General features: G+C 32.2%; 1 protein-coding gene across 5 annotated transcripts in view; it reads right to left on the reverse strand.

Moving 5' to 3' along the window:
* The window catches only part of LOC110849485 (homeotic protein antennapedia), a 121,984-nt gene continuing 97,601 nt past the window's right edge, over window positions 1–24,383 (reverse strand). For 4 of the 5 annotated variants that reach the window (XM_035850843.1, XM_022096896.2, XM_022096897.2 and 1 more), the window contains 3 exons: window positions 11,643–12,813; window positions 3,645–3,869; window positions 1–3,535 (listed from right to left, as the gene is read on the reverse strand). In XM_035850843.1, the coding sequence (XP_035706736.1) occupies window positions 3,528–3,535; window positions 3,645–3,869; window positions 11,643–12,486 (1,077 nt within the window). In that variant the 5' untranslated portion in view covers window positions 12,487–12,813 and the 3' untranslated portion in view covers window positions 1–3,527. The remainder of the gene's footprint in view (window positions 3,536–3,644; window positions 3,870–11,642; window positions 12,814–24,383) is intronic. The other variant, XM_022096899.2, reaches the window with a different exon arrangement.

Below are 24,383 nucleotides of genomic sequence, written 5' to 3' on the forward strand. Positions count from 1 at the left end.
TGTGTGTAATGTAATCGTATCCTTTTAGTTGCGAAGTGTATGTAAATACGTACGTATAATTTTTAAATGTACAATTTATTTTTTTAGTGTGTAGTTAATTTTAATTTTAATTTATTACAACAGTTTCATAATTAATTGTGAATTTGTGAAATTGTTTTCCTGGAAAATGAAGTGTAATTTATTTAATAATCGGACCATATGTACAAGAAGACAGCAATTAATGTAAATTAGTGTTGTTTTATTTAGCAGAATTTTGGTAAGTTTTGTGGTTAAGGATTAAATTAATGCGCCCTATTTTTAGCACTAATTGCACTAAAATGCCAGAGTTTTTGTGGCTGCACGTGCTGCAAATTACGTGGAAATTACATGGCTAATTCCTTGTAACGAAATTTATCACGGTGAAATTTGTAGCAAAAAATGTTTCGTAATTTAACAAAAAATGTACTGGATATTAATTTTTAGGAAATTTATCACCGGGAAATTTAAATTTGTTGAAGTAAAACTGCTAGATATTAATTTATCACCGAGAAAATTGGACTAAAACAGATCGTTAAATTTCTAAATTTAAAAAACCTGTTAATAAAAAATTTTGAATAACTAAAATTTAGTAATTTTTACTGCTTTCTCTGCTTAAAAAATTGTTTCTTTCTTTTTCGTATACCGGAAATCACTAGTTTTTTTGTTTCGTTTCAATTAAAAATTAAGCTGTTAAATTTTATCAAATAAAATTTTATCGTTTTTTAACCGTAAAAAAAGTATACTTGGTTCCTGAACTTGGTTTTTTGTTACGCTTAATAATAAAAAAAATTGACAAGATGTGTTCATATTTTTCGTATACGTTTTGCAAGGCGTGTATGACAGGTTTCAAATAATATTGGGTGCGATTTATTATTACAGGAAATTAAAAAATCGGGACGGAAATCACTTTTCGAGAAGGTAGAAAGAAACTAGGCATAAATTAGGAAATGAAATATAAGTCATATTTTATTTTTATGAAATTTTTCGGAGAGTGAAAGTAAATTCACGTCAAAAATTTAGTAGTAAAAATGTCACGAATTTTGCTCCATTTCATAAAAAATCACTCATAAATTCCGGCAAATTTATTTTATTGGGGAAAATTTTGAATGCAAGTAAGCAAGTTCACGTCAAAGATTTAAGCTAAAAATTTGCTCCAAAAAATCCTCATAAATTATGTAAAAATATCGAAATGAATTTTGGTGAAATTTTGAGATAAAGTAAACTAAACGACAAATATTGTCTACAAAAAATGTCAGAAATTCAGTTCAAAATTGAATACCAATTTGTTGTCAAAAATTGTAATGATTCCTTTAAATACTTGCTTGCAAAAAATTATTCCATGTTTTCTGAATTTCTTTTACTATGAAAAATTATATTTCAATTATTTTCTGAAAAATTGTGACGTTATTAACAAAATTCGAATTTTTTTCTCTAAAAAATTCAATTTCTGCCATAAAAACAGTCATACTTTCACTTTGCCATTTTTTGACATGAATCTACTTTCTCCGTGCACACATATATTTTGTGGGTTTGGTTAGTTTTTGGTGACGTCGCCATCTCCTCCGTCGCCATGATGGATGATTTATTTCCCTTGCGCAAAACCCGGAATCCTACAAAATAATACGGTGTAATACCCGATATCTTCTTCTCTCCCGTAATAAACATCCCCGCCCCCGTCCACTACCCGGAATTCCCATCATCATCATCATCATATGCTCGCTTATCGATCTTTCACCAGAAACCAGCCAAATTCACAGACAAACACAAAGAAAGAAAGAGAAATGGTACAACTTAAGGAGAAAATGAACCAAAAATGGGGCCAAAAATACGCGGTAAATAACAAGCTTTTTACCGAGCTACAGAAAATGGTAACCAATTCGTTACCGAATAATATGTAAACTCGGTAAAAATTTTATTTAGTGTGTACAAAAAAACATTGTAAAAAGAATGTTAAACAAAAACGGAGGGAAAAATACGGTAATTTTTACTGAGCTACCATACTTGGTAACAAACTTATTACCGAATAACATGTAAACTTGGTAAAAATTTTTTTACCGTGTACAAAAAAAACAATTTAAAGAGAAAGTTCGCCAAAAATGGGGGCAAAAACACGGTATTTGTTATCTAGCTACCGAAAATGGTAAACAAATTTACCGAACAATGGGCCCGGTAAAAAAAGTGTTTAAAAGATTCAAGGAGAAAATTTATTACAAAAATAATATGCTCAAAACGTACGTAAAAGTGATTTCAATCCCGATTTTCAAAATCATATTAAAATTTCGCCAAAAATTTTGCTCGGAAATTTATCTAGATATTTACAATAAAATTCTCGCCTAAAATGTTCCCTGTTTTTGAAATAATATGCGATTTTCTGATGATAATATGATAATAATGAGACGGCTATAAACTTTCACTGCACATTCGTACCTTAAATTTTCTCTGCTAAAAATTATCCCTTTTTATATTAATTAACCTATTTAAAGTTACTTAATTTTAGTTAATTGTAATAGGAAACTTTGAGGTGGGGTTTTTTAATGTTTTCTTTTTTGCCCCCACACACGTGACCACACTTCGTTTGCATATTTATGTATGTATTTATCATATAATGAACCTGCTCGCTTAGTTAAATTAATAATAAAATTGTGAAGATCATCATTTTACTTTTTACACAAGTTTCTCTTCTTTTTTATCGATTGGATGTCTCGCCGCGTGTAAAAATTGCACACTTTTTTCCCCTTTCGATTCAGATTCGTAAATTAATACTGTCCAAGAAAGAACACCGCTGGAAAGAAAATCAATGATGACGAAGGTTCTGAGTTTGTGGTGGAATTGCACGGTTGCAAATTATTTCGCGAATTTTAAATTTTAATCCACGTGGTAACAATTTGGTCTAGAATTTTACCAGGGTTAATAAATTCTACCAGGCTTAATATAAATTTTACCGGACTTAATAATTTAACTTTGCCAATTATTTCGCAAATTTTAATCCATGTGGTAACAATTTGGTCTAAACTTTTACTTGGTTTAATAAATTTTACAGGGCTTAATAATTTTACCGGTTTGATAATTTTACCGGGTTTAATTATAGTGAATTTTTTCCACGCATTAAAATTTAATTTCGCGCATTATTTAGCAACTTAAAATTGCACCTATAATTTTTTCCGCCATAAATTAAATATGCCGCCATTCTTCTAATTATGCCAATCACTTATCATGCTAACACTTTCTTTTAGTGAAAGTAAAGTACGAAATTTTGATACTTTACGTGTCTCTGTAGCAAGAATCCTTTTTGTCCCCGGAATCCAAATTTGTGACGCAATTCTTTATATAAATAATCACCATAACACAAAACCAGAACACAAAAAATAATAACTTAAAGGCTTTCACTTTTTAAAACACATGAACATTTTTGGGGTCGAATTTTGCAAAAATTTTGAATTTTGAATGATGAGCAGAACTTGATTTCTTTCTTTCTTTGCGGTTTCTTTCTTGATTTTTTCTCTTCGTTTTTACGAATCTGCAAGAAAAATGGTCATCTCAATCGTCATCAGGATCATCATCATCATCATCACTAATTAGGTCGGCCAATTTTTGCACATTTTTAACTTTTGCAGAACTACTCTCACCATTGTCCGATCCCTCCGAGTGTGACTCCACTTTCGACTTGTTTTCCTTTTTCCACTTCATGCGTCGATTTTGGAACCAGATTTTGATTTGTCGTTCTGTGAGACAGAGCGCGTGCGCGATTTCGATGCGGCGCCGGCGCGTGAGGTAGCGGTTGAAGTGAAACTCCTTCTCCAACTCGAGCGTCTGGTAGCGCGTGTAGGTCTGACGGCCGCGTTTCCGCTCTGCTTCAGAGGGGAAAAGAAAAACAGAGAGAAATGTTTAAATTTCGGAAATTTATTTGTAATGTAATCAATATTATGGAATTTTATTGTGGGTGGATTTTTTTAGAAAGTTTTTTTTAAAAATAATGTAACAAGTAAATTAGAGAAATTTCGGAAATTCCAGACATTTTTATCGAGATTTATGATCGAACTTAATTTTTTTGTTGAAGATTTTGAGAAGGATTTTTCTAGAAAATGTGAAATTTTTTTAAATAAGATAATAATTTAATGGAAGAAATGCTTAAATTTCGCAGATTCTCGGTAAAGTTTTATGCAATTTTATGGTGTAGATTTAGTAGAAGTTTTTTTTCTCAAAATTTTTAAAATAATGTAATAATGGAAAATCATTTAACCAGAATTTTTGGTGGTAACGCCATTAAATATTTTTTTAAATTTTAAACTCCAATCCGATTAATTCCTAGATTTTTGATGAGTTACATCAATTTTAAAATTAAAGGTGGATATTTTTTTTACAAAATTTGCAAATTTTTCAAATTTAAAACGATAATTTTACAAGAAGTGAATTTTTTGGTTAGGTTTGCCGATGGTAAATATTTTATTTGTATTATTTTGATCTTAACAGAATTTCGTAGGTATGGTTCCGGTTTAGTAGAAAATTCAGCTAAATAATCAATTAATTATCGTACTTTTAATTCCATTGTTACAAATATGTATGCTAAAAGATGAAAATACAGATTTACGAAAAATTTACGAAAAAGTGAAAAATGAAAAATTTTCATTCATTTTCTGGGATAGTTTAATGCCCATAATGTTTTTATGTATCTATTCTAATATTAAGGCAACATTTGTAGATGGGCGTGTTGCTCTTTCGTGGTTACAAAGAAGTTTAGAAATTGAAAAGCACGTCACAAATGTATGTAAAAAAACATGTTGAACCAAATACTCCCGTCATTTGTCAAATTTGTCTTTACAAAACCCCCCAAAATTGCGAATATTGTGGTAAACTTGCATAGATTGCAAAAAAGTAAAATCAGTCTGAAATATATACCATGCATTTTTACACCAATCAACAATTCTTCAACTTGTGAACACTTGTTTGTAAATCATTTTCATACAAATTTAGCTAATTTAAAATCCACGTGCGAATTATGTTATTCGTATTCCCTCCAAAACTTCGTAGGTTTCCAACATTTGCAAAAATTCCTTGCATAATTCCCCTTCAAAATTCACAAATTTCTATTATTTCCAAAACCCCATGCATAACTTGCTTTGAAAATTCAAACTATTTTAAAAAGTTTCTCCATAATTTCTCCAAAATTGATAAATTTCTGCTATTTCAAAACTTCCTTGCACAATTTCTGCAATTTCCAAAATTCTCTGCATAATTTCCACTATTTCTAAAATTCCCTACATAATTTTCACCATTTCCAAAATTCCCTTCATAATTTCCACAATTTCCAAAATTCCTTACATAATTTTCACTTCAATCTCATAGACTTTTTCCCTCCCACTTTTTCCCGTGTGTAAAGTACTAGCATTTTTCTCTCATTGGACGCCTATGGGACAAAGGAAGCTTCCAATAACGAACTCTTCTTGGTTTCGCTGGGGCTGTGTTGGGTCCGTGTGGTGCGTACTTTGTTGTTATGCAAGGAATAATGGAAGGGAGGGACGCGCCCATAAATCACGTTGACATTTGACAGACAGCTGAGCCTTCCTGGGGTAATTCTGCCCCGAGATCCTGTCAGAACAGCCAACGAGAGAACACTGACGGGCTAGACGCAAAGGACGTGGATTTTTTTTACCGGTGTGGTAACAAAATTTGTACCGAGTTTTTTTGCGTATCAATAATTTGGCAAGATATACGAGATTTGTTCGTAAATTATTTAATAAGAAAAATAAAAATAGTTTTGCCGCAAAGTGGTAATTTTGAATTTTCGGTGGAATTGTTTTGTGCTTTTTTCGGTAGTACTACATACTTTTACCGATTTACCAAACTGGTAAAATAAACTTATAGAAATAATAAATTATAATTTTCTGTGGAATTCAAATATCTTGAATTTCCGCAAAAATTCTAATTAGCCACTAAATAATTCGGTAGCGCAGTTTTTACCGGTAACAATATTAGTACCGAATTAAGACCAAAATTATCTGCTAAATTCAAATTTATTTCATACTGAAATTTAAATTATTGTCCTATTTTTGGTAAAAAAGCATTCGGTCGTCCGAAATTTTATTACCGCATTCTTTCTGTCTTTCCCCCTTTCGCGAAGGCAAAAAATCCATAATATGATTCCATCCAAAGCCAAACATAATTGCAGTCGGGCCACATTTCAACTTCAGTTTGAAACTTGATTGACTTTTTCTCGAGGAAAGGAGATGAGAGACTAATTCAAAATTCGACACGTCACTCACACTCGAAACCCAGACCGACGACGACGACGACACAGAAGGATACACGCTCCACTCCATTTTATTGTTAATACAATCATCATTATTCTCACGAAGAATGAGACACCCTTAAAAATATGGAGAGATGATTTTCCCGCGTGGTAAAAAGCTACCAAAAAATTGGTAAAAAATTGGTAATCTTTGTAACAAAAGGAGATTTTTAAAAAATTTAAAAACCGTTTGTTACAAAAGCTTTGGAAAATGAGTAACATACCAAATTGATAACAAATATAGTTAGTAAATTGGTAACAAAATCGGTAACGAAAAATTTGACAAATTGGTAACAAAAAAGTTACCAATCTGATAATAAAGACATGCTTTCTGGAAGACGAAATATATTAACTTATCAAAAAATGGTCACAAAACTACCAAAAACTGATCACAAAATTACAAAAAAAAAAATCAAAAATTACCAAAAACTGGTCGCACAAAATTTCTGTCTCAAATTTCTAAGCGTGCAAAGTCCAAACCTAAAATAAAATATGCTACACAGACACCTTCTTATTTGAAGGTTTACAAATTAATAGGATTCTAATAAAGGAACGAAATAAGTACAAAAAATTAGAACCCCCTGCCGTTCCGACATAAATAGGATACCAAACTAATTAAAACTCTACTCTTTCCGATAAAGAAAAATTACTAATTGTAACTGCCGACGTATTTATTCTTACTTTTGATCAAACCATTTATTTGAATTTGGTATTATTATTTTATGGATAGATTTTCCGCCAATAGTAAAATTTGCGAGAGATAAAGTAAAATAGAATCTCGTGTAGATAATCCAGGGATCCTTTACATGATAGTTCTTAAAAAAATTGGAAATTTTGAAGAATAATTAGTACGCATTTTAATTAAATTAATTGTTATATAATATATATTATTATATATTATTTGTGTGAAGATCATTTTTTCATGGATGCCTTGGATTGCAGAAAATCTGGAAATTTGAACAATAAACCCTTGGTTTTGCCTCTGATGCAAATTTATCTTAAAAATTTCTAAATTTTGAGAGAATCCGTTCTTCACAAATACCTAATTTTTACTTATAAGAATACTAATTAATCTGTTAAATGACATGAGTTATTTTTAAATTCTGTAATTTTCTACAACTATGTATGCAAATTTAAGTTTCTTACTGCTCGGACCCTGCCAAAAATTGTTACCAAAATTGCAGTGCAAAGCCTGCCATTTAATTCCCACACGTCAAAATATTTGCGTTGTTCTCTCACCTAAAAAAAACATGTCAATTTTAACGGCAAAAAATTCTCACCAAAATTTTTACGTAACTCGTCAAAAAAACAGAGAAACCGGAAACCGTTAAAAAATCCAACGCAACCGTGCATGATTTGAGGGAAAAATGACAAATTTTCATCTTCCCTCAAAAATATGGGTAGGTAAGTTCACACAGAAAGCAAAAAAATAGTGGTAACTTTATCCACATGATTGCACAAAAATTCGTCACGCGTTAATACACATAAATAAATAATGTCCCGTTCGTTTTTTTTACATGAATTATATTATTCTAAAAAGAAATGAGAGGCATGTTTTCTTTCTCTATAACAAAACCTCGTCAGAAATTTAAACTTATCAAAGCACAAGTCAAAATCCTTCAAAAAATTGTATTTTTCGAACTTTTAAAATTACCTTCAGAAATTTAACCTCTGAATAAATGAGGCAATTCACGCAGTCACTGGTAACTTTGTAAAATACGAAAATTTTGTACACAAATAAAACAAACTTTTACCAAATACAGAGCATGTTCCAAAAAATTTGTGAGGTAGTTTTCCTCGCAAACATTTCTAAAATTTTGTAAAAGTTTGCAAATTTATATAATCTACGGATTTTACAGTGTTACTAAGGGTTGCATGAATTACCTCAGAGTTTACTGCTAACTTACCCAATAATCTAAACAATTGATGTAACTAACTTTCCTCAGAAACTTAAACTCACCAGGATGAAAACGATTTAAACATCAACACAAATCAGTTCCACGATTAAAAATCCTTTCAAACAATTTATATAAAACTTCGAAATCACAAACTTTTTAAATCCTTGTAGAAACTTAAACTCTACCAAAAATCCAATTATTTCTGCCAAAACTAAATACAAAATTCCACAAAGTTTTTTCAGAAACTTAAACCTCCAAAAACTGTCTCTCTACTTGTGAGATGTCTCAATCTCTCTCCCCTCAGTAAACTGACCCTTCCTTACGTATTATGCAAATCAAGTCATCTCATCTTTTATTGCTCTTTTATCCCCAAGTTTTATGACACTTTACATCTTATTACGCAATCCTTCCAGTCCATTCATCCCGCGACCTTAAACTTTACTTGGGAAGAAAAAGGGTTAAACTTTATGGCTTTTTTGTCCCAGGGAAGAAAAAGTGTCGTAAAAATTGTCGAAAAACAAACTCACTTTCGTTCAAGGATTCTTTCTCCAGGTGAGAAAATTGACAGATTAAAGGTGTCCTTACACATCAATCTTGTCACCTGTCTGTCAACCCTTTTTCCAGCTAAGGGTGAGTTACATAGTTCTATTTTTATAACAAATTGAGTTGTCACCCTTGGAAAATTAAATTATCAAAAACAAAAATTTGGAAATTTTATCTCGCTAAAAATATGGATTTTTTTTCATAAAATCTAGTCTTATGAATTTAATAATTCTATTAATTTTTTAGCATTTTAATTTTAAACTTTATTTAAAAAACTCGAATTACATCTGTAGATAATAACTTATGTGGCATACTAATTCCAAAAAATTCTGTAAAACAGCGTCAAACTTACTCAATTTTTTACATACTTTTTGTGTACTTTTTGTGTAATAAAATTCTGAACTTACATTCGGATATGCATTTATGAAAAATATGAATTTTTCATAAAATCCAGTCTAATTAATTTGTAGCTTTGTATTTTTAACGTTGTTTATTATATTAAAAAAAAAACTAGTCATGCGTGGAGAAGATGAATCTATATTAAAATTTATACAAAAATTCGAAAATTTTAGCTCACTAAAAATATTAATTTACGTAAAAAATTCAGTTTTATGGATTTGTAGCATTTTACTTTAAATGTTATTAAAAACCCATCATAGAGTCGACCCATCTATGTAAAAATGTGTTGTATTAATTTTTACAAAATCCGTAATACAGCGTCAAACTTATTCAAAACAAATTTTTTCTATATTGAAATCTTTTGTGTAAAAAAATTGTGAAATTTTATGCATCTCGCTAAAAATATTTTTTCGTAAAATTTAGTCTTGTGAATTTATAGCATTTTATTCTTTAAACGTTATTAACAAACTCACAAAATTCGGGTATCACGCATCTACGTTAAAATTGATGCCGTCTATTAATTTAAAAAAATCTGCGAAACAACGTTAAACTGATTTTTATCAAAAAATTAATTTTATAAAGCTAAATCTTATAAAATGCGTGAATTTTGTAAACTTCGTAAAGTTTATATTTATACGTTTTGTTATGTCATACTTTCATCCCATTTACAAAATTTAGAGAAATGTAATTATAAAATGAGAGTTAGAGATAATAATCCTAGAATTTCAAATAAAAAATAGTACAAGTTCAGATTTACGAAAAAATGAGGCAATTCACGCAGGCCTTGGTAACTTTATAAAATAAAATTTACAAACTTTTACAAATTTTACTCATATTTCGGACCAAAATTAGCTCCCAAATTTTTGTAAAGTTACTCCGATCAAGGGCGTCTCTTTATTCCGTATTTACAAGTTTATAAAATTATTTTACAGAATTTACAAAGTTGCCAAGGACTGCGTGAATTGTAACCCGTTTTTCCCTCCATCCATTCAACCCAGTAAATAAATAAGCACACAATCTGTTACGTAATGTAAGCCGAGTGCGAGAAAGAGGCGAATTTCGGTAATAATCGTAAAATGTGATTGCCATAATAAAACTTAATGCGTTGGCCGACCTTGAACTTTCGCGTGGTGCAGACTACTTCATTCCGTGCTTAATGTCACCATTTATTTTTATGAGCGTTACTTTTCATTCTCAACAAGTTCTTCTACCCCACATTTGTACGTATCAAGGCCTATTTAGATTACATTTTTCCATGAAAACCATGCCCTCCACCAACAAAGAAGAACACGTGTAAAAAAAAGATTGAATCGATTACGCCATGCAAAACGCTAACATTTTTGATAAAATTTTATCTCATTGAAAATATGGGTATTTTTTCATAGAATTTTCTTATTAATTCGTAATATTTTTTTTTAACTCAAAAATTTCTGTGAAATATACATACTTTGAAATTTTACCCAAAAATAACACGTGAAAAAATAGAGAGTAAATTAATCACGCTGTGCATAACCCGATAAAATTTACCTAATTAAAAATGTGGATCTTATTTTTCATAAAATCTTGTCGTATCAATTGGTACCTTTTTATTTTTAATGAAAAAAATCCAAAAAAAGTTCTGTGAAATGATGTTCACACTTTTTTTTAATTTTTAAGATTGTTTTCATAAAACTCGCCGACTGCAGAAGAAAATTGGCTATCTTTATTGTAATTTATTATATGTTAACTCCAAAAAAACTTTGCGAAACGGCGTTAAACTGATTTAAAAAATATATTTTTTGTTTAAACAACTTCGAAAATTTTATCTAGCTAAAATTATTGCATATTTTTTAAACAAAATTTTGCCTAGGTTCTGTTTTTTCATATGAAAACCTTGCCCTCCACGAACAACCAACACGTGTAAAAAAAGAGAGTAAATCAATCACGCTACGCAGCATGCAATAGGTTTTTATATTTGATTTTATTATCTCGCAGATATTTATGAGATTAATAAATTATTACGTTTCACTTAAAGGAATATTGCTCGGTGTATTCATTGATAATATAGGTCTCCGATTTTGGGCAAATTAGTGGCTATCGATGATAAATTTATGTAATTATAATGAAATTTGGAAAAGGCCAACCAACGTTTGGCAAAGATATTTGCATCCAAATGGGAGAAAATGTGCAGAATAAATTTGAAAAGTGTAAAATTTTTTATACATTTTTTTTAAAGAGCTATTTTTTGAAAAAAGGATTGCAAATTGATCAAATCTGGTGTACGCATATCTCGCGAATAGTTTCATGCAAAGAAGTCGTCAAAATTTCAGAAACCTGTAATCTATGATATTTTTTATATTTTCCACTAAAATTGAATGCACTTTAAAAAAATCATATGCTCAATATTTCTGACACATTTTTGGTCCACTTAAAATACAAATGTACGATTCATAATTTTTCAAAAAAATCCACCCATAAAATTACTAAAAAATATATCTCAATCAAAACTTTCTCCTTACCGAACTGACTCCTCATCCAAGGATACAACGGACTAGGTAACGCAGCAGCAGGACTATTCTGTTGTTGCGGGCTTTGGTGCGGGTTCTGAATATTTTGTGGCGGTAAATTCCCCCCATTCGATCCAGCCACCCCGCCCCCACTTCCCATTCCGGGGTGCGGTTGTTGCTGCTGCTGCTGCTGGTGAATATTTTGCTGATGCTGCTGCGGCCCCATGTTTCCATACCCGCCGACCATCATTCCCGTATGATTATGGTTATTTCCCCCACCCCCATTCGGCGTCAAACTCCCGCCGCCATTCATATGCCCCATCCCGCCCAATTCGGGGGAAAGCGGGGGCCCCACCGGCTCCCACTTGCCGCCCGGGACCCCTCCCCCCATTCCGCCACTGCCGGGCGAAACTTGCTGATGGTTCAGAGCGGGCTGCATTTTGCACGAATTATACCCCGGCGCGACCTGTTGGACTTGCTGCATTATGGGCGCGACGCCGTGCGGCGGGCCGACCCCCATGGCATTGTTGACTACCGAGGGTGGCGGGGAGGGCGGGCGGTACGAATTGTTGGGGCCATCAATCCCGCCGGGGTAGTAGCCGGGCGGGGCGCGGATGTCGAGCCGGTCGTAGGGCGGGAATCGGGGGTAGAGTGGTTGCCCGTTCTGCCCGTGGGGGTGGCCCTGATGGTGTTGCTGTTGCTGCTGCTGTTGGTAGTGCGCGTGCGCATCAGTGGCCCCGTTCGGGGTGGTGCAAGACGTCTGATAATGGTCGGGCGGGGGGCCCCCGCCGCCCCCGCCGTTCGAGCGGGGGGCGTGGAGCTCGGGAATGTATGAGTTTGAAAAGTAGGAGGTCATGTTGTTATGGTGGGCGTGGGAGTGGGGGTGATGATGTGGGGGGCCCGGGGGCAGGGAGGCGAACGAGGAAGGGTCGAGGGCTTCCAGTTTTGTGGTTTTTGTGGGAGAGTAGATACAACCAGAAATTTGAAAAAATTTGGTAGATTTTTAAATTTCCGGAGAAGGTGATGATTAGATAATTCGTATACTGCGGTGAGTGAGTGATGAGTTCCCAGAAACTAGTATTTTTTTTTACTTCGTATACTTGTTTTGGTAACTAGTTTCCAAATATATAGAAAGGGCGTGGTATTTTTCGCTAGGTTGAGTTTGACGAGTTGTGCAGGACTTCTGGAAAATAAGAAAATAGAAATTTTGTTAATATTTGATTCTTATGCAACTTTGTTTGTGCTATTTTATAATTCGATTTTTGATGTTGTAAAATGGAATTTTATGCCAATTATTTGATAGTGTATAAAACTGAGACCAATTCACGCACTCCTTAGTAACTTTGTAAACTCTGTAGCATAATTTTACAAATTTTTACAAAATACAGAGACGCCCTTGATATGAACAAGTTTACCAAAATTTTGGAACTAATTTTCTTTCCAAATATTCCCTACATTTTGTAAAAGTTGGTAAGTTTGCAGAATTTATGAAGTTACAAAGGCCTGCGTGAATTGCTTCAATTTTTTTGATGTTGTAAAATTCAATTTTTTTCTTTCATAGATTTTTTTAACTATTATAAAATTTATGCCAATTTTTTTTATCCATGCCATTGTTTTCCGATTTCAAGGTTAAATTCGCATTGTTCTGGAAATTATTATGAGAATTACTTCTCTCCGAGTGCAGTGGAAGGAACCCTTGGGACCAATTATTATTAAAGTGTGTACATACATACGTTCATACATTCGTACGTTTCGTACACATTTCCATGCACGTAGCGGAGTACGGAGCGAATGGGTAGTAGATGCAGAAAAGTGGTCATAAATGTCATCCTAATTGGAAACTATGGGCGCCTCGTGGTACATAAATAACTAGCAAAAGATCAACAAGTTCCATGACCTTAAACACCAACCAAAAATCATGACCTTTCACAACAGATAAGAAATCTCCACGTGTTTCCAGAACACAGATACAAATACAAATCGTGCTACGTCAAAAAATCGTATTTTTAGATAACTATGCTCTATAAATATAGAAAATTCCAATATCTATTCCAACATCCAATTTCTTAAAATTTAAGTTCCCATAACTTTAAAATCGTCAACCAACAAAAATCATGACCTTTCTCAACAGATAAGAAATTTCCATTAATTCTACATAAATTCCTCAAAAAATATAAATGTCCCAAAGTTTAACACCGATTCGTAAAAAATTTGGAATTAATCACAAAACTAACATGTAAGATTATATTCCTAGAGGTTTAAAATACAAACAAAAATTATGCGACGGGCGGATAAAGTGAAAAAACTATATTTTTTCTTTGTTAAAAAATTCTACTTAAATTCCTAAAAATATATAACTTTTTCAAAGTTTAACACCATTTCGTAGTATATTTTTTTGTTCTAGATATTTTTAAATTTTACAGATTAACTCTTCCAAGAATACATAAAAATATGCGACGGGGTAAGAAATAACCCGGTTTTTTTGCTCTTTCTTAAAAAATTATAAATTTCCCGAAGTTTGACACCAATTAGTAATAAATTTTAAATGCTAGATATTTTCAAATTCTACAGATTAAACAAGTCTCTCGAAGGAAGAATATAAATAAAAATACCGGACGATGCAAAAATAACGATTTTTTTCTTTATTTTTTTTAAGAAATCCGTCATCTAAAAAATTATAAATTTCCCAAAATTTAACACCGATTAGTAATAAATTTATGCTTCCTACATCCTCAAAACGTTAAAGATGCCATGATTTGCGTCCAGAAATAAGCAAAACTTCACACAGTTTTAGAACCATTTAATTTCATCCCCCGTGCACCGTCTTAATTCACGTCAATCTTTGTAACCTCGTAAATATAGAGGAAAAAAAGTATACCAAACATATCCCCAATCCAACTTCTAAGCCACATCACTTATTTCTACACGCCAAAGTCCTCACTTCCTCATCATTTACACAGTTGCATACTGTTTCCTCTTCCATTTAACGCCAATCTTTGCAACCTCGTAAATTAAATACCAACAAAAAAGTTTATACTAAAAATATCCCTAATCCAATTTCTCACCCAGATCGTGATCATTCCCACACCAAAGTTTACTTATTTCTTCTCACATCTTCATTTTTTACACACTTTACACAGTTACGCATCTATTTCCTCTTCCAATTCACTCCAATCTTTGTAACCCCATAAAAAAATTTATGCTAAAAACATCCCCAATAAAAAATCCCACCCAGATCATTCTCATTATCACACCAAAAAGTTTACTCGTTTCTTCTCACATCCTCCTCATCATTTACACACAACTGCTATTTCTGCTTCCTCGTCCATTTCTCACATCACGTCACGTCACGAATTTATCCCTTGTTTTCATTCCAGCCAACTCAAACCGGAACTCGCACCACTTTACAAACATCCTCGACTCTCCGGGGACACGTTACATATCACAATTTCACTGTTTTGACACACATTTCCGCCTTTTTTCCGTGATTTTTTCTAAAATAATCAACTAAACTTTTACCCCACATAATTTCCGTCCTTAACAAAATATGTGGTAAAATCCCGGGTATTTGTCCATCCTAATTAAACTTTTTCTTCTCCAGTAATTTGTGCCCCGTTAAATAAATAAATAAAAATCTCCCGGGTATTATTTGTCCATCCTTCGACCCGTCAACTGACTGACTGGCGACTAACGGAGGAGGAAAAAATACTACAAAATATGTAAAAGCCATTCATTCATTCAAGTGAAGTAAAGTTGGACATGGATGTCAACCTCGGACGAGAAACATGTGTCCCAAGCAGAGAAAAACACGTAATCACGCCGTGAAAAAGGCGCATAATGACATAAATAATGAAGGCAACCACCGAATTTCCACGGCAGGACGTACATATCCCTGATGGCGAGGGTGGTATGGAGTCCAGAAATTTTTGACGAATGTGAGGATGTGCGGATAGGATGGGAGAGGTTTTGGGAGGAATGGGATGATGGGTATGAGATGCCACGTGGTTACCGGGAGGCACACAGTATTCGGAGGAGGAAGCACTCTAAATAATTTTGGGAATAAATAAAATCACTAATGCAATTCCTGGAAATTGAGTAAACTACCAGACTTTTACAAACTTTTCGAACTGATCTGTTTTCACTTGAAGAATGCAAAACACCTTAAAACGTTATCATTGACATTGTAACTTTAATGTAATTTTGTTTTTTTAAATGTTCTTTCAAACAAAAATCTCCGCGTAAGGAAATCAGTAAAATTATCGGTTTGACATCAAATTGAGAGAAAATTATTACTAATAAATTGTAAAACCTTTATCGTTAGATTCAGGCAAGTGTTCGCATAATTTTTTTTACCAAATAATAAAAAAATCCATACACCAAATTCAAGCAGGTCTTGGTAACATTCTAAATCTATAGATTCTGTAAACTTACAAAATTTTACTCATATTTTGAGGGGAAATTAGCTCCCAAATTTGTGCAAACTTGCTCAGATCAAGGACGTCTCTTCATTTTGGAAAAATTAGTAAGATTATTTTACAAAAAACGACCGGTTCTTTAAAATATTTTAATTTAAGAAAAAGTCGGTGAAAAAATTCAAAATCTTTTTTTTTGTCTCTAAAAAACGCTAATTTTACATAATTCTCATCCTCATTTTTAATTTCCTCTGATAGTAAAATCAATTGTAGAATTTAACCGGAAACTTATGTCAGGTTTATTTTATAAATCAAAATTTAGAAATTTCTTGTTACTTACAAAAACTCCAAATTCAAAATCCTTTAATTTATAAATAGATTTTCTAAGGTAGGAATAAGTTTCCCAAGAGTTAGCACGTTTGCCAAAATATTTCTAAATCCGATCCTAATTAAACGTAATTCTCCTGAAATTGCGCCCCATCCATTGACCTAGTATTTATCTTGTTTTAATCAAATTCAGGAAACCAACTTTTCAAATATTCCTTAATTGGCGTAATCAACATCCAAATAATTTTGGAAATATTTGTATTTCCGGGTTTGATTTTTTTACAAAAATTTCTCCCCATTATTTAGAGTATGTTACATAATAATGAGTCTCTATCAAGACCCAAATTTCGGAAATATTTTAATTTACAAGTGAATCCCAACGAAAATGTCGGATTTTTATCCCCGACAAAATTTCTCCCCATTATTTAGAGTATGTTACATAATAATGAGTCCTTTGTATAGGCCCGATGGGTGGGTCATTACTCAAAAATCGTGTCCCTGTCCCTGCCGCATCTGGCACCGTCCACCGACCGAGAAGGCTCATTTACTAGTCGAAATTTCTCAAAAATCCGACCACCAGATCAAGCAGAACTTACTCCATTTCATTCCAAAAGTCAGACATTGACATCTCTTTTGTCCACAGGAACGAAAATTCAATCAGCTTCCGTTCCCGACCCAACCCAACCAAAATCCGGACAAAAAAGAAGACAAATCATGACATGAAATGAATTCCAGTCAAAAATCCAGGTGGATTTGTAACCCGTCATAAAATATCGATACACTTCTTTTCATGACCCTTTTTTAATTCGGATTCGATTTCATTCATACTTTTTTTTATTTACAAATGGGTTCGATTCAATCCTTTATTTGGAATTGATTGGTTACTAAGTTCACGCTGATTTTTGTAAAGGGTGTAAAATTGTGGTGGATATATACAATTCTGGTGTTTTGTTCATGATAATTTGTAACCAGATTTTTCTTTTCGTGATTTTTACAAAGTTTGTGAAGAAATGGGTGTAATTTTATAGATTTCAGGACTGGCTTTAAAGATTCGAGTGAATTACACAGTTGAATGGAATGGGGAACCAAATTTACGTCGATTTTTGGAAAGGTTGTAAAATTATGGGACAAAATACATTTGCAATTCTAGTGAGACTTTTTAAAGCAAATTTTTCATAATTTTCACAAACTATGTGAAAAAATAGTTGTAAATTTATGAATTTTACAGGGGTTTTAAAGATCAGAATGATTTACTTTGCTGCTTAGAATTATTTAGTGATTTCAATTTACTCCGTTTTTTGTAAAGTTTGGCAAATTCATGCTGCAAATTTGATCCATCCTCGTAATTTTACTGCAATTTATAACTGCTTGTTTACCCACTTTACAAATTTGATCCAGTCTCATAATTCTGATGCGATTCGTATGATTACAAAATTTGCCGTGAACAAGATTATTTCCATAATTTTTTCCTCGAAAAGGACAAAAACTCTTTTAATTAAGGGAAATGGGGTGGAATCCTCCTCTTAATTAAAAAGCGATCTCATGCTGCGTATTTGTACTTTGTAGTCTCGCCATCCTCACGTCACGCAAGGTTTGCCCCTCACTTTTCTCCTTTGCCGTCTATATTTAGGCCACAAAAAGGCAGCAGAAAAGTGAGTGAAGATCGCCCAGAAGAAGGGAAGACCTGTCAAAACAAAGGCGTCCTTTCTTAACCACCATACATAATCCGACCCATATGGACGACATGTGTATTTTTATATATACACCAGATGACACACGTACCAAATAATACGTAATAATAGTACCAGGAAATTTTATTCATGTCAATCTTTGTAAACTGGGTAAAATTTATAGAAATAAATGTATTTTTTCCAAAATTCTCTAAGATTACGCAGTCATATGGAAGACATGTGTATGTGTCTATACACCAGATGACACATGGGAAATTTTATTCACGGCAATCTTTGTAAACTGTGTAAATTTATAGAAATACATATATTATGGTTCTAAATTTCTCTAATTTTATGCCGTTAACTAAATCATTAACGATAATCGGATGGACGAGATGTGTACAAAAACAAAAATTTGCACGTGAACACATAAAGTTTCCTGGGTTACTTGTAATTTGTAAATTTGTAACTTGTAAATTACTTATAATTTGGAGAAAATTGTAAGATTTCTACGTCATTAGTTTACTCTGAGAATTATTTAAATTGGAAATTTAAACACAGATGGAAGAAAGCAACGTGAACTTTTCAGAAAAATCCAAAATTTATACCAATTTCTTATCTCAACTTTTCGCGCAGAAACCAAAAATTCAAAGCATTTTCCAATTTCGTCGTACAGAAATTCGAAATGTTCATACTTTTTCATATCCTTTCTTCACTTCGATTTCTAATTTTTGCGTTGGCTTAATTTCTAAAAATTACAAATTCATAAATTTCTAAAAACTTCCTCTCTCAATTCTTCCCCTAAAACCAAAAACTTTCCAAAAACTCCACTCATTTCCTGTTTCTTTTCTCAAAAAATCCATCCTACTTTTTTTATGGTAAGTACTTGATCCCGAAAATTCACACACACATGTTCCTCACATTTATTTCCACCCACATTCCTCTCAATCCACTCGTCTTTTGGGTGCTCGTCAGACTTAAGTAGATAAATTACTTCCTCTCCTCACCAAAGGGGACGTTATTGTCCTCAATTGTCACGTCCCAGAATAATCAATCCGTCCCGAACTAATCCTCCCAGAGCAACAAATAGATAGATTACAGTGGCGAAAATAGAGTATAGAAAAGACAGGCAAAAACTAGGGCCCCCTTGAAATCGGGGGCCCCGAGGGTTGCAAATTTTGGAAATAGTTATTTTTTAGTTAAAAAAGTTAGTGATCAAGAAAGGAATTTAATATAGCATTGGGTCATTTGACCCTTGCTTCTTTGATCAAAATTAAATTAGCATATTTTTTAAATGCACAATTTGAAACATTGCGATAGATTTTTTTAAAATTCAATATTTACTTTAGAAAAATCCTTTCAAATTTTGGGAGTAGAAAACTGATCCGTAATGCTAAAATTTAACATGGAATATTTTTTTGCCAACTTTTTTCCCCATTTGTCTTCGGGCCCCCAAAATATAGTTACGCCACTGCATAGATACGAAAAGAAATGTTTACTTGTTTACAACTTTTCTTTGCGAGTGAGTACATAAAACACACGTAAAAAATCGCAGACAATTCTTTTCCGACAAAAATCCCTTGCATAATTGTGTAAACAAGGTGTAAATCTGTGTAGTAAATCCTTTTAATTCGGGGTGACAGGTTCAATTAAATATCAAATTAGCGGTGTCAACGAGACCAGAAGAGGAAGAAAAAAATTGGGGTTAAAAATAACTTTTATGCGATTCTTTAAATGTACAAAATTTCTGGTTTTATATTCTGTCTGAGTTTTTAAAGAATTGAATTCTTAAAATTATAAAATTTCCGTTTTATTATTTTCTAAAAAATTATGAATGTGGTAAATTTTCTGAATGGAAACATTCCAATAATTTTAAAAAAACTCGAAGTTGTTAATGAAATCGACAATTTTTGACAGATTAAACGTAATCTTTCATTACAAGAGATTTTTTGTAATGCAATTTGTTAACTTCAAATTTTAAATTTAATTTATGGTGTTTTCCAATATACAAATGCTTTATGGAATTTGAAAGAGCAAACCCAGTTACGCACCTCAAATTCAATTTGCGTCGTAAAAATTTCTAAATTTTCGGGAAACGATGGCAAACTTTGTCATAATTTAATTGGTATAAATCACTAAAATAAAAATGAGTGTTATCTTATTGTTAATAATATTATTTCATAAGTCTCGTAATTTTGCAATTTTAACATAAAATTCGGAAAAAATACGACACAAAATCAGTCCGTGTCTAAAATATATGAAAGAAACTGTGAAGGATTCATGCATTTAACTATATAATTAATCTGTTAACTCTTAAAAGTTACTAAAACGACATCAATCTCACCATTTTTTCATATATTTCATTTTGAATTTACTTTAAAATCTCGATTTACCTCTAGTATTTCGAATTTCTTAAATCTTTCAAATCTTGAGGCATTTCAGTAATTAAAATTTCGAAAATTTTCAAGCAAGTATTTTATAACAATTTTTGAACGTTCAAAATTGCACTTCCGGATTATGAACCTTCACATCTAAATGTGTAATTAAGTAATTAAATTCACAAATTTTTAATAAACGACGTCAATCTTTTATATTTTTGAAACCAAAAAAACATTAAAATTAAATTTTTCAAGTAAATATTCCGTTTTCACTCATTTTTTTCGAAAAACTTGTGATCAGCGTTCCCGCAACATGTGCTAATATAAAAGTTGCAAATTTTTAAAGAACCCAAGTGAATATTTCCATTTTCTTTCCCTCATTTTTTTTATCGGAATACTTTTCATCTGGAGAATCTCTTCCTCCACAAAATTTTTGAAACCCTCAATCTTCTGGAGATTGTCAGCTGTCGGGATAAAAATTGATTTTCGCATCATCACAACGCACCCATCCATCCCACACAAAGATCGCCTCATCTTCATCTTCTTATCATCACAGGAAAGCCATAAATATTTGGAAATGCGACGAAAGACAGAGTCCAGTCCGTCAACCGAGAGTAGTTTAAACAAGGTTATAGTTATTATGCTACAAGAAAGGTTCGCGTCAACTTTGTAACCTTGCAGAGAGCGTAAATCTTGTCAAATTTAGAACTTTTGGCAGTAAAATGTAGTAAATTTTGTACGAATTTTTTATAATTCAGTAAAATTGATAGGAATTTCTAGGTTTTCATAAAGTTTACACAATTAAGAAGGTAATATTAAGAGAATTCACGCAGTGCTTGGTAACATTGTAAAATCCGTAAACTCTGTAAACTTAAAACATTTTCAAAATTTTACGAATATTTCCTAGGAAAATTGGCTTACAAGTTTTTGTATTATTCAGGTTAGGGACATCCTTTATCCTTCAAAACTTTGCTATTCAACAAAACGCAAGGATTTTACAAAGTTACGAAGTACTTCACTGAATTGCTTCATTATCTTATAAAAATACAATAAGGTTATTCATGCACTTCAACCTTACGAAGAGTGCAAACCTTGTAAAATTATGGAGCAAAATTCGATTTAAATCCCATGTATTACGCCAAATTTTGCAATCTAGAAAAATGTGATAAGAACAAGGTTTACACAGTTACAAACTTCTTATCAACCCTCAATTCTATCAAAACACTATTTGATGACGAAGTTGATGACTTGGCGATTTTTGAACTAAGTTAGTTGACGATCTATTGCTAATTAAAAATTGCAAATAAACACCACAAAATGTTACCATTGACGTTTAAATTTTACAAAATTTCAGAAATTTCTCGTGTCCAATTTTCTCACAAAAATTACGCAATTTTAAGCAGCCATAAAGTCCTTCTACTCCGCAATAAAAATTAATTCCTTTCCACCCCAAAATTTACAGGGTTGTTTTTGTTTATGCATTTATCTCCCAAATTTTATTGTCACTATCAAGGCCCTCATTTTACGACCTGGTTGCGTTACACCCTTTACAAAAGATTACGCAATAAAGGTGATACGGAAACCCAAAACTTTTCAAAAAAAGGGTTGTGATTGACACATTGTAAAAATTTCGGTGTAAACATCGCATTAAAAAGAAACCATAAAGTAAAACATTTCGTTGCTGCGTTTTACAACGTTGCGCAACTTGCAGTAAAATAATTTTCTTTATCTTTTTATTGGCCAGTTTATTTTATTAGGTTTTTTTCCTCGAAAAATCATCTCCCAATTTTTGTGTTACGATTAGTCGAACCCTGACTGTGACCCAGGATCTATCAATTTCAATGGGTTAAAGGAAGGATACAATTTTTTCAGAAATTTAAGAAAGTTTTCAAAATAATATGAAAATTTGTACCGTTTAAAGTTATTAATTTTGTTTCTTGTGCTATTAAATTTAGCACAAGACTGAAATCGGGTTTAGAAATATTTGTGAGTTGCAATAAAAGAAAAAAAATCATGAAAAAAAGTTTTTTAAAATAGTCGCGTTTTGGAGCCATTAATAACATTTAAAAAATTAAATATCGTCAATTTACACCAGATTTTGATGAGCTCTAGTAGAATTAAGTGTTAATGTAATTTAAAAATTGTGAAAAATATAAGTGAAGAAACTACTAATTAAAAAATGAGATTATAAATTTTATAAAAAAACAGTTTGCGAACTTTTACGCCATTTTTGATTTATTTCGAAAAAGTCTATTCTAATTTCAAGTTTAGATGAAGCGCTTGATGGTCGTTAATTATGAAAATTAATTGTCTCCACTTTTCGTCAATCTTAAAATATCGAAATTTTAAAAATTGGGGACATAAATTAAAAATCTTAAGTAATAGTTTCTCCAAAATCAAAATTTGTCAAAGTTGTAAAAATCATAATCCTTCCTAGCAAAACTTATTTACTTTTAATAATTAAAACCACAGAGTTTCTTCTCTAATCGCTAATCTAACTAAAGATTTGAAATATTCTAAAATCAATTTCCAAAATTTAAATTTTTAATGAAAATTTCCAAACCAAAATTCTTCGAAATTACGTGATCACTACAAAAATCCAGAAAAATAAATCTTACAAGTGAGTGAACGAGTGAGCGTGTTTAACGCGACGCACCGTGAATTGCCCTCTTTCGCAGAGGAGTGTAACTCAAAAGTGGAAAAAGTCATGATGGCCAACCATCAACTTTCACCCACCAATCACCACCAGGTAAACACCTACTTTCTCTACAACCACATTTGCATAGCTTATTTTTCCCTCGTAACTTTTTGCATACATAAAATTTCAAAATTATTTAAATTAAACTTATTTGATTTTGAAATACTGGATGTTTTTTCGCAAAATATAAATAGACCGAGAACCTGACTAAATATTTTAGCGAATATGGAATTACTAAAATACAAATTGTGGTGCTAAACTGGATACAAATTTTTTGCTCGTGAACCATGCAAAAACATGAAAATTACTCAAATTTCAAGTTACAAAAAGCTGAAATTACAAAATATTCTGCTTTTTCATAAAACGCTCTCCTTTTGAAAAACCTGATTAACCATTTTAAGAAATATGAAATTACGAAAACATAAATTGTGACGTTAAACAGGACACAAATTTTTCCATTTTTTGTGGCACGATTACAAAAAAATAAGAACAAATTTGTGCCCTACACAAAACTGGGCACAAATTTCTGTATCTGCATTATATCCTGAAACATTTAAAGTTTTCAAGTAATTTAGTGTATTTATTGAACGTTTTCCTTCAAAGGTACGACTTTATCTGCTTAAGTATGTAAATATTATGGAATTATTAAAATACAAATTGTGGCGTTAAGCTGGCCACAAATTTATTATTCTTGTCCCCACAAAAAAATACACATTTTTGTTCACATTTTTTGTGGCACGATTAAACAAAAAATAGTACAAAATTTGTGCCCTACACAAAACTGGGCACAAATTTCTGAATCGTCCCACAAGGAAAAAATGGGATCTCTGATGACGTAATTTGATTGACGGGGAGCCATTTTGAGGGGGCCCTTCCCTGTCAACTCTCCCCTCCTTCGCATCACTCACACACTCCATCTTCTCATCCCAGCCCTCCACCAACCACTCAAATAGGATCATCTCCATCGAAAAATGTGACCCTTTTTGTACACAAAAACTTCCATTCAGCATCCCGACCCGCATCTCTTCTCGAGATCCTAACACACTTTACGCATTGTGGCTTGAATTGAGATGAGACCAGAAAACTGAACGGCGTGGTTACCAATTTGGAGTAATTTTTTGGTAAAAAAAATATTGAAGTAATTTATCCAGGCCTTGGGAACATTGAGACAATTCACGTCAACCTTCGTAACCCTGTAAACTTATGTATGAACCAAAAACATGTCTTTTATCTTCGTAAGGTTTTGTAAGTTGGTAAGCAAAACTTGC

This window comes from Folsomia candida, unplaced genomic scaffold (assembly GCF_002217175.1).
Source record: "Folsomia candida strain VU population unplaced genomic scaffold, ASM221717v1 Fcan01_Sc004, whole genome shotgun sequence".
NCBI lineage: Eukaryota > Metazoa > Arthropoda > Collembola > Entomobryomorpha > Isotomidae > Folsomia > Folsomia candida.